The sequence below is a fragment of the Elephas maximus genome, chromosome 3 (assembly GCF_024166365.1).
Source record: "Elephas maximus indicus isolate mEleMax1 chromosome 3, mEleMax1 primary haplotype, whole genome shotgun sequence".
In the NCBI taxonomy this organism is placed as follows: Eukaryota; Metazoa; Chordata; class Mammalia; order Proboscidea; family Elephantidae; genus Elephas; species Elephas maximus.
The window spans coordinates 20059241-20070919 of record NC_064821.1 but is presented as its reverse complement, the minus strand read 5'-3'; the positions used below and the strand labels follow the sequence as shown (position 1 = coordinate 20070919).

The 11679-nt window shown below is 43.4% G+C and overlaps 1 protein-coding gene across 1 annotated transcript; it reads right to left on the bottom strand.

Moving 5' to 3' along the window:
- Nucleotides 1–7998: 7998 nt before the first annotated feature.
- LOC126071004 (serine/threonine-protein kinase MARK2-like) lies at nt 7999–10037 on the bottom strand. Its single transcript, XM_049875315.1, is given in 2 exon segments — nt 7999–9738; nt 9741–10037. Coding segments are annotated over 2 exon segments (2037 nt in total).
- Nucleotides 10038–11679: the final 1642 nt, after the last annotated feature.

The following is an 11679-nucleotide window of genomic DNA, read 5'->3' as shown; positions in this document are numbered from 1 at the left end:
TGCTGGTCATGTGGATTGTGTCTAGCAGATCTCATAGGCTTTGTTTACTTGCTTTTAGTTTTTTTTGCTCTTGAGACTCAGTAATTTCAATACCCCTTTTTTCAAATTTGTTGATAGTTTCTTCTTCTTTCTGAAATGTTTGCATTCTCTAGTAAATTTTTATTTCAGTGGTTGCACTATTGAGCTGCTGAATTTTTGTTGGTTTCTTTGTATACTTTCTATCTCTTTATTAATAGCCTCGTTTTCTTTTATAGTTTTCCTGATTTCCTTTAGATATTTCTCCATGTTTGGTTTTGGCTCTTTAGGCATATTTAAGACAGTCGTTTTGAAGTCTTTGTCTAGTAAGTGTGATGTGTGGACTGGAATGTTTTCTGTCAGTTTATTTTGTTCCTTTGAATGGAACAAATTTTCTTTTTCTTGTATGCGTTGTGATATTTTTTTTAAAGTGGACATGTTAATATTATAAAGTGGTAACCTGGAAATCAGATTATGCACCTTTCCCTTTTAATGTTTTTAAATTAAATTCTTGAAGGTTATTTTACTGTATTTGTTTAGTGACTTTTTGGAATGAATGTATTCTTGTTTATAGGTGGTCACTGAAACATCTGTTGTTTAGCTTGTGTTCAGCTAGAGTTTTCTTTTCACACTTTACGTTTATCACTGCACACTCTTCTTGCTTGCGTGGTTTCTGGGGAGGTCTGATGAATTCTAATCCTTGTTCCTTTATAGGTATACTGTTTTTGTTTCCTCTTGTTTATGTAAGTTTTTCCTCTTTGTGTAATTATCTGCACTTTCAATATCCTATTCCCACATTTAGATGTTTTAGTATTTATCCTGCTTGGTGTTCTATGGGCTCCTCGATCTGTGATTTGGTGTCTGGCAACAATTTTAGATAATACTGTGCCATTAAAACTTCAAATATTTCCTGTATTCCTTTTTCTCTTCTGCTTCTGGTATTCTCTCTATGCATATGTTAGACTTTTTGGGATTGTCCCCCATTTCTTATTCTCTTTCACTCTTTTTTCTTTTCAATTTGACAAGTTTCCACTGACAAATGTTCAACCTTACTGATTCTTTGCTTAAACATGTGCAACCTACTGATAAGCCAATCGGTGCCGTTTTTCATTTGTGTTACTGTGTTTTTCATTTCTGATATTTTTTTGAGTATTTCTTTGAGTTTCAGTCTGTTCATTTTCATTACCCTTTTATTGTTGCATGTTGTCCACTTTTTACCCAGAGCCCTTATCATATTATCATAGCTATTTTAATTTCCTGGTCTAATATTTCTAACAAAGGTGCCATATCTGAGCCTTGTCCTGTTGTTTACCCAGTCTGTTCAGTCTGTGTGTGTTTCCACGTTTTTGTCAAGGCTATGCTTGATGAGGACTTCCTGGTGGCGTAGTGGTTAAGTGCTACGGGTGCTAACTAATTGGTTGGCTATTCGAATCCGCTAAGCGCTCCTTGAAATCGCTATTGGGCAGATCTACTCTGTCCCATAGGGTACTATGTGTCGGAATCGACTCGACGGCACTGGGTTTTGTTTTTTTTTTTTTTGGTATGTTTGATGAGGACTGAAGTTAGGCAGTTTTCCCCCTACGTGGCATGTTAGATGGTGTTTGGTATTTCCCCTTCCTCAAGTCTATTAGGCTCTAAAAATTGGAAGTTGGTTAGGTTGGTTGAAAGGGTGGTAGAACCGTTTCCCTTAAGGGTAGACCGTTGTCAAGAACAAAGTAGTGTTTGCAGTTGGTTACTTTTTTTTTCCAACTGGAATTATGAGAGACTTTTTCTTACAGTTTGACAGTGAAAACCTAGTGAGTCTCCTTTATGAGAAATTCACCGAAGTGTGAAGGAACCATAAGGGTAGGCCCTGTGAAATTTCTCTCTCTCAGTTTCCAGGGATTAGTCAATTAGCATTGAAGTAAGGAGCCCTAGTGGCATAATAGTTAAGCACATGGCTGCTAACCAACAGGGTGTTGATTAAAACCAGCCAGCAACTCCATAGAAGAAAATACTTGGCTGTTCGCTTCCATAACGTTTCCAGCCTAGAGAATCCTATGGCGGTGTTCTACTCCGTCACATTGTGCTGCTATGAGTTGGAATCAACTCATCGGCACCTAATAACATATGATTCTAGGTCAGGAGGTGGAAGTAACGGTGGTGGCATTCTCTGTTCCCAGTAAGCAGGGATTCTTTGTAGTAGTGCATGTGTATCTCCAGCTTCTGGGATAGCAGATTGCTCTGTGAGTTCAGATCTGTGACAGAGCTAAGAAGAGTTGTTTCTTTTCAGGTTTTTCTTATTGTGAGCATGCAAGGGACATCCAAGTTCCTTTTATAGTGGAATGGAAAATGGAAATTCCCATCTAGTGTTTTTAGAGTGATTTTGAAATGAGAGGAGCTAAAAATACATAGAAAAAAGAAAGAAACAAAAAATCAAAACAAAACCCACAAATACTTCTCCTAGTCTGTGCAGATTGGCTCTGTGCTGGGGCACTCCTGAAACACTTATAGAGTGAGAAAAAGTGTAGGTCTTTCTCGGGTAGTTTCTGAACAGAAATTTTGCTCTAGGTATTTGTAGCCTGCTAAATTTCCCCAAACACACAGTTGCTTTTGAATATCCTGATTTTCCAAAGAAGTACTTCCCAGTTTTGGCTTTTAGGCCTTAGGCTATCTATCGTATGTTTTGAGCATACTGTTTAGCCTGAGCCCTCTATGGGCTGTTAGTTCCCCTTGCAATCTTTCCTTATAAATGCCTGCCACCTTAGCAGCCTGGGTCGTAAGTTAGGTCAAAGAGACAAGGTCCTTGCATTAGTCCTTCAGGCATCCCCCAGAAAGATTAGAAGAGACACACACAATGATTTTCTGTACTCTAACTGGAGCCAGGAACAGGGTCCCACCCTGGGATCAGAAGCAAGTGCTGCTACTATAAGATGACCACTGAGTTGGGGAGGAGATGGGGCAAGGGCAAGAAAAGAGACCACAAAGTTGCCTTACCTTTTTAAAGCCATCTTTTCCTTGATTCGGTATTTGCTGTGTTTTTGTCAACTGTTGACTCTTTTCAGGATACTCACAGGGTAGCAACACCTTCTAGGTTTCTTTTCCCCCTTTGGTGGGGTGAGAGCTTCATATAACCTATCTCAGCGTCTTGCTGAACTTACCCACTTGATTGATTTTAACATTGCCCTTTGGTAGGGCTCTGAATGAGAGACTGGAACTCAGTAGGCCAGAATCCAAACGTGGCCACTTTCAGAGCCAGGATCACTGACAAGATCCAGCAGAGCTCTTCCAACCTCCACAGACTAACCCCCAAAATAAAACTGATTTTTGTCACTTTTTCATTTTCTTATTTTGTATTTTTTTTCTAGTTTTTATATGCTTTTTCTCATCTTTTTCTCCTTTTATTAAGTATTTATTTGCATGTTACTAGTTGCTGTTGAGTAGATAACAGTTCGCAGCAACACCAAACGTGCAAAGTAGAACTGTTTCACAGGGTTTGAAGGTTGTGACCTTTCAGAGTCAGTTACGAGGCCTTACTTTGGAGATGCCACTGGGTGGGTTTGAACTACTAACCTTTTGGCTTGTCATCCAGGGCTTAACAATTTGTGCCACCCAGGGGCCTAGTTTTTATTTAGTCATCAGTTTTTACCACTTTGAATCCTGTATTGGGACCCATTGGCCCTAAGCTAAGTAAGACTTGACCCAAGTCCGAGATGATGCAGAGGCCTCTCGGCCATTTCTTCTGAGGAGGAGACCCATGTGTAAGACTACCAAAGGCTCGAAAACCTCTGCAAAGGTACCTTCACCAAGGTGAAGTTGGCTAAAGCTCTTCTCACTGGGAATAAGGTGAGATCGTTAGGGAGACCCAGCAACCTCCTGCAGCATCCACAGACTATCCTGAGAGGTTAAAATTATGAAGGCTTTCATTCATACCTTTTCTTTATTCTGCCCTAGAACTCTTCCAGGGAGAAGAGTACGACGGACTTCCCAGTGGATGTGTGGAGCCTGGGAGTCATCTTGTATTTGTTGGTGAGTGAATCCCTGCCTTTTGGTGGAAATGCCTTCATGGAGCTGTGGGAGTGTTTACTGTGAAATTGTTTGAAGTCATCAAGAATGAGAACACACTCCACATAGTGATGGAATAAGTAAGTGGAGGGGAGGTGTTTCATCATGCAAGGGCTCATGGCAGGATGAGGGACAAAGGGGCTCAAGCCACCAAATTCTGCCAGATAGTGTCTGCAGTGCAGGATTGTCATAACAAGTGTATGGTTCAGAGGGGCCTGAAAAGAGAAAACCTACTATTAGATAAGAAAATGAGCAGCAAACTTTCAGGTCTTGACCTTGGAAATGAATTCAGCCTGGACAACAAGCTGTATACCTCCTGTGGCAGTCTCCCTTCCTATATTCTGCCCTAGAACTCTTCAGGGAGAAAAGTATGACAGACACCCCCAGTGGATGTGTTGAGCCTGGGAGTCATTTTGTATTTGTTGGTAGGTGGATCCCTGCCTTTTGTTGGAAATACCTTCGTGATACTATGGCAGGAGGTAGTGAAGGGACTTTCCCTTCCATATGACTATGCAGTATGAATACCTGCTGATCAAAATTTTCATTCATGACCCTAGTGAGAGAGGTACTTCAGAGGCAATTCTGACATATCCGTGGATGATGGTGGGTCATGAAGAACAAAAGCTGTATGTGGAGCCACACCCAGATTACAGTGACCCTCAGTGGATTGAGGTGATGTGTTACACATGGTGAGAGATTCAGTGCTTATTGATGATGCCAAAGTACAGTGTTGTGATAGTCATCTATTTGCTCCTGGTCGTAAAACACCTGAGACAGAGGGCCATAGCAGCCTGCAGTGGATCTTCATCCCATGGTGTACAGTGTACCCTCTTGTGCTAACCCAAGCAGAGGAGGTAGAGCGAGCCTGCCATTCCAGCTCTCTTAGTCTTCTAGGGCTGCTGTAATAGAAATACCACAAGTGGATGGCTTTAACAAAGAGAAATTTATTTGTTCGCAGTACAATAGGCGAAAAGTCCAAATTCAGGGTGTCAGCTCCAGGGGAAGGCTTTCTTTCTCTGTTGGTTTTCTCATCAGTTTTCCCCTGATAGAGGAGCATCTCAGGTGCAGGGACACCAGGTCCAAAGCATGAGCTTCGCTCTTGTTGCTGCTTTATTAGGGGTATGAGGTGCCCAACTCTCTGCTTGGTTCCCTTTCCTTTTTATCTCTTGAGACATAAGAGGTGGTACAGACCGCACCCCAGGGTAACTGCTTTTACATTGGATCAGGGGTGTGACCTGGGTAAGGATGGCATTACCATCCCATCCTAATCCTCTTTAACATAAAATTACAATCTCAGAATGGAGGACAATCACAAGATACAGGGAATCATAACCCAGCTAAAGTGATGCACACTTTTGGGGGGAGACATAATTTAGTCCATGAGGCGTACCTAAAATTCCTCTTGCAATTATGCCAAAAAATGTGCGGCCTGAGGAGGACCAGGGGTCAGGGCAGAAGAGCAGAAGCATAAGAACAACCCATCCTGGAGAGAAAGAAGGCCAGTCCTGTGCCCTCTGTGAACAGCAATGTTTTCACAAACAAACACGGAATTGACCATTCCAGAAATTAAGGGAAGACCACCTTGGCCAGGGCAACATCCACAATGCTTTGGACAGTCTATCTGATTCAGGATCAGGGGCCTCCATGGCATCTACCTGTACCTCAGTCTCTCCACCCCAGTCCTACATATACCACGAATCCAGGACAGACTCGGTGCAGCCCAACCAGGACTCTGGAGTGTGCTCCAGGGTGAGCAACAGTGACGTGCTGCAGTTTAGAACATCTTCCCAGTGTGTCTGCGAGGCTTCCTCCTCATCCCACACCATGAGCAGCAGTGGTGGAGCTCAGAAGGAACTGGTTTCCTCCAGGGAGTATGAAAACTAAGCTCTTTGCATGCTGAGAAGCTGCAAGAGATTCCTGACCAGCCGAGTTTGCCTCAGATTGTGAGCCCAGCCTCTCCCTCTGTCAGCAGCGAGGGATGGCAGGGGGCCACTGAGATTTGTTCAGTGTTATTTGCAGGATTACATGTCTTGGTTTGCCAGCTCAGCGCCACATATTTCTAACTCAGTACAAATAGTAAGAAGGAAAAGGAGGAGATATTGGGAATGATGTAGAATTTGGTAATGGGGGTCCATCCATTTAGCAGGACAATAAATTGAGAAATGACTCTGGACAGGCTTAAGTGATTGGAACTCAGTATTTGGAGCGCCCCCGCATCACTTTGGCAAGCTCTTGCTCTTTCTTAAGCTGCACTACATATTTTTCACAATGTAAATCCTGTCAACCATAGGCCCTTAGAAGTATTGACCTATTTTCCTACTAATTATAATGCTCTCTCTCCCCCACCAGTACAAGCCCTTTTCCTGAGGCAGAAATGAATCCCACTAACTAAGTGATCAAGGGCAGTGGTCACTAATCAGTACATGCAAGGAAGGTAAAGTATATGGTATAAATTAGGTGGACCAAAGCATGTCTCAAAAAATCAGGAACTACAACTAGCTTGGAAGTTCTTCCCTAATGTAACCTTCTCACACTGTCAAAACACAAGTTTCTTTTTTTTTTTTTTAAATAACACTCAGTATTTTGTATGTCCTATAGGAATTGTAATTGTGGCTGTGCCCCCAGTAATCAGGCATGGCTGCTGGGGGGTTATAGCAAAGCAATTTCTTATGGAAAATGGATTTAATCCCATGGAGCTATCTAAGCACTCTTCACGTGGGAGAGTCTAACCAAATTGACAACTACCTGCTTCCAGTGTGTGCTAGGCCTACCAAAACCATTAATACGGAAATATTTGTTGGAAACTGATACCCAGTGTTAAAAAATATAGACATGTCACTGTACAGGAGACAGAGCCAACCATGAAAAGCTGAGAAGCAAGGTCAATTTGGGCAAAATTTATTGGCATGCCACCTCCAAGGCTACTAAAGTTCTATAAATGGGTGTGCTAGAAAAATTTCTCCTAGGGTGGAGACGATAGGGCAGGTGGTCTCCCTCTGAAAACAATAAACAGGTTCAGAAAAGGATCCAATGTATAATAGAATTGATGCCTATTCTTGAAATACTTAGGCCCACTTGAAAGTCTTCCATGTTGAGTTTCGCATGGCCCAGGATCTAATTTGATGGCTAAACTCCAGATTTTTTCACAAGGAAGAACATATGATGTCATTCCACAACTCGCCTGGTCTTCGGTCATTAGTGTTCAGTCAGTGAATGTATTCTTGAGATGGTCTCTAAATTCAGGTGGGACAAGCTCAAGGTCATACTTTGGCTCTTGTGGACTTGGTCTGATTTTCTTCAGCTTCAAGATGTTTCAGAAATAGACTGGAGGCCTTTCTTTCAAGTCATCTGTGTGTGGAGTTAAACCGACAACTTTCTGGTTTGCTGTTCAGTGCATCCCAAGGGACTCCAGAGAGATCTCGATGGCCGTGTTAGTGAATCAAGTGGCTTTCCCTATTACAAGCTTTCCTTTGTCTGTCTGAACGGATGAATTTGGGAGTGTTTGTTTTGTTTTCATGAATTCTTTGCTTCATGTTTGCTGCAGCGGATCTGTAGGAATCTGAGAGCAAAGACGAGGTGGAAGTGCTTAAACCTGGAGAGGCCAAGCTGTTGTCGCTGAAGTTTACGTGGAGGAACCAGCTCCATGGAGCCCAACGAGATGATGTGGAAGATCTTCCAAGTGTGCGATGCCAACAGCTGCGAGTGGGATGTCTCCCGGGCATATGTGTTGCTGTGCACACGTGACGTGCAGGCCAAGAGGACTTTGTGCAGTGGAGGATGAAGGTATGCACACTGCCTTGATGATTGCTCAACAGGGTTCAAGTGAAGTGAATTTCGGGCACCTTTTTTAGGTGGGTTTTCCGAACATTGCCTTCAAAATTACAGAGGAGCTTAAACCTTGGAACTCCTGTTTTCTCTCAGGCAGCTGCTGCCCCCATTTTAAAGTGCAAGGTCACTGGTGATTTTTGAGACAATGTTATTGAAGGCCTCAGAGGTCCCTGAAATTCTCTTCACTTTTACCCCATTGAGAGTCCTCCGAGGCAGGGTGCACACCTCCATCCTCCACTGAGTGAAGTCCTGTTGTCCTGGTGTGCCATTCATACACAGCAGTGTGTATTTGTGGGTGAGATCCCAGTCACAGCCATTGGCATCCAACACTTGACAGATCTCCTGCAGCATCTCGTCGGGCTCCAAGGAACTGGTGATCTTCATCCTCCAGGTAAATTTGAGAGAGCGTGGTTTGGCCTGTTGAGGTTTGATCATTTGTGCAGCTTTGCTGTCCGATGCTTTGTGGTCCTTTTTGTCATATGTAAAACAAAGGCATCTTCTCATGAGCTTAAAGAACCTCCCAGTGGCCCGCTTCCAGCCCTGGCTGCTGACAGAGGAAGAGGCTGGACTCACAGTCTGGGGCAAACTCGGCTGGTCAGGTAACTCATGCACTTGCTCCTCAGAGGAAGAGGCTAGACTCACAGTCTGGGGCAAACTCGGCTGGTCAGGTAACTCATGCACCTGCTCCTCATTTACGGAGCTTAGTTTTGACATTCCCTGGGTAAAACTGGTTTTCTCCGGGGCCCCGGCACTCTCGTTGATGGTGTAGGCTGAGGAGGAAGGCACAGAAACACACTGGGGTGGTGTGATGGGCTGTGGCACCTCACTGTTTCTCCCCTTGGCATACAGGTCAGAGTCCTGGTTGGGCTGTGCCCAGGCTGTGGTAGATTGCTGGCGCAGGTGGGCCAGGGCCAGGGAGAATGATGGAGAAGTAGACACCATGGAGGTCCCCATCCCTCCCTCAGAGAGAGTGTTCAAAGCATCGCGGATGTAGTAACCAAAGGTGGGAATGGTGGGCTCGGTGTAACTACGCTGTTTGGGTTTAGGACAGACGGTAGGAGGCACTTCATGGGATGAGGAAGGAGTGTGGCTATCGGTGCAATGGGCTTCAGCCTGGGGTTCCAGGGTGCTGGTGTGGCTGTCAATCTCATATGTGTCGTGACGCAGGATCAGATAGGTGGCGTTCGCATCATTGTAATTGTGGTTCAACAGTGAGTCATGAATGTCTTCCTGCACGTAACCTGTGTTCACCGTCACCTCAGTGTGCCAGTGGTTATCGTAGTCTGGGAGTGGCTGCACATAGAGCTTTTGTTTTTCTTCATGGCTCACCTTCATCCATGGATGTGCTAGGATGTCCTCTAACGTGGCTCTCTTTCTTGGGTCACGAATGAAAATTTTACTGAGCAGGTGTTGACACTGGCTAGACATGTGGAAGGGAACGTGATATTGTCCCCGCAGCACCTGCTCTCGCAGCTTCGTCAAGGTCTTCCCACGAAAAGGCAGAGATCCAGTTACCATGAAGTATAGGATGACTCCCAGGCTCCACACATCCACTGGGGGTCCGTCATACTTTTCTCCCTGAAGGAGTTCTGGGGCAGAATAAGGGGGAGTGCCACAGAAGGTATCCAGCTTGCTCCCTGGGGTGAATTCAGTTCCTAAACCAAAGTCTGCAAGTTTGATGTTCATTCGCTTGTCCAATAGTAGGTTTTCTGTTTTCAGATCCCTATGAACAATACTCTTGTCGTGGCAGTACTTCACCGCTGACACTATTTGTTGGAATTTCGTTTGGGCCTCTTTTTCGCTCATGAAGCCATGATTCACTAGGTGGTAAAAGAGGTCCCTTCCACCCTTCCACTTGCATACTCCATCACTATATAGAGGGCGTGCTCATTCTCTATGACTTCAAACAGCTTTACAATATTTGGATGATGGAGATCCTTCATAATTTCTATCTCTCTGTATAGTCTGTGGAGGTCGGAGGACGTGTGCTGGATCTTGTCAATTATTTTAATGGCTACCTCTTGGCCGGTGATGATGTGCTGGGCCAGCTTGACCTTGGCAGATGCCCCCTTGCCGATGGTTCTGAGGAGGTGGTAGCGTCCCACATGAGTTTCCTCCACAGCAGAGAAGGCTAAGTGGCTCTGCAGCATGTTGGCTATGGTGCGAAGGCGTAGCGGGCTTTGGGATAAGAGGTGCCCTGGTGGTAGGATTAAAAACTTAAAAACCCAAAACCCTAAAAAGTGGTGACTAAAAACTTAATGAAATATGGAAAAAATGAGAAAAAGTTAAAATATAATCAAAAAGGTAAAATGAGAAAAGAGGAAGTAAAATTTTAAAAACTGATAAAAATAAGATAAATTGTATATATAAACAAAACAAGAAATCAATGAGAAAGATTCAAAAAAGGAATAAATAACATGAGGATAAGAAAAAATACAAAATAAAACAATAATAGTAAGATGATAAAAAAATTAACAAGTACATAGAAAAAAAGAAAAATTGAGGATGTAAAGGAAGAATAAAATGAAAAACGAATGAATGCAAATGAGGAAAAACAAAGAGAAAATAAGAATAGCTGGCGAGGAAATAGAAAAACCACAATTTAAAGAGAAAATAAGCCAAGTTTGGTCACGATGTCTCAGGTCACTGAAGGAGCTTCCTGAGCCAGAAAGACCACAAACCTAGGTTTCCAGGGACTTATATAGGGGCTTGGAGTTCCAAAGAATTGGCTCCTTATGAGGTCACCACAAGAAATGGACCAATAAAAACGGGGGGTAATTGACTGTGCTTTTTGCTCTCAGGGATTCTTTACTCATTTTTTTTAGAAGAAAAATGTGTGTGTGTGTGTGTGTGTGTGTGTGTGTGTGTGTGTAGAGCGAGAATTCCACAGAGCTATTCTTTCCTTTTTATTGATCTTCATGTTATTTTTTTTATTGTGTTGCAAATATACATAATAAAACACGCCATTTCAACAATTTCTACATGTGCCTTTGTTACATTGCTTATATTCAAGCTGTGCAAGCATTTCACGGTTTATGTTCGAAATCATTCCACTACCTTTCACATAAACTCAATGATCCTAATCAAAAACTCTTCCTTCCCCCTCCCTGTCACCCCTGGTAACCACTAATAAGCTTTGTTTTGTGTATATTTGCTTCTGCCCTATAAGTGAGATCAGAATGCATCTCTCCTTTTCTGACTGACTGACTTTTCTCAGCTTGGTGTTTTCAGGCTTCATCCATGTTGTCGTATGCATCAAGACTTCATTTTTGGGAGTGTGTGTAATATTCCATTGGAAGTCCCTGGCTTGCACCAACAGTTAATTGCTCATCTACTAGTTTGGGGGTTCAAACCCACCCAGAGACTTCTCAGAAGACATTCCCGGTGATCTCCTTCTGAAAGGTCAGAGCATTGAAAACCCTGTGGAGTTGTGTGTACGTACCAAAGTTTGTGTATCCATTCACCTGCTGATGGACATATTGGCTGTGTTCATCTTTTGCTTCTTGTGAAAAGTGCTGCAGTGAAAATTTGTATATAGATTTCCGCTTGCGTTCCTGCCTTGCATAGTGGCTGTTGTTGTTATTAGATGCTGTCGAGTTGATTCTGACTCATAGTGACCCTAGGTACAACACAACAAAACACTTCCTGGTTCTGCCCCATCATCAAAATTGTTGCTGTGTTTGAGCCCATTGTTGCAGCCACTGTGTCAGTCTGTCTTGTCAAGGTCTTCCTCTTTCTCCCTAACCCTCTACTTCACTAAGTGTCTTAGTTATCTAGTGCTGCTATAAGTGC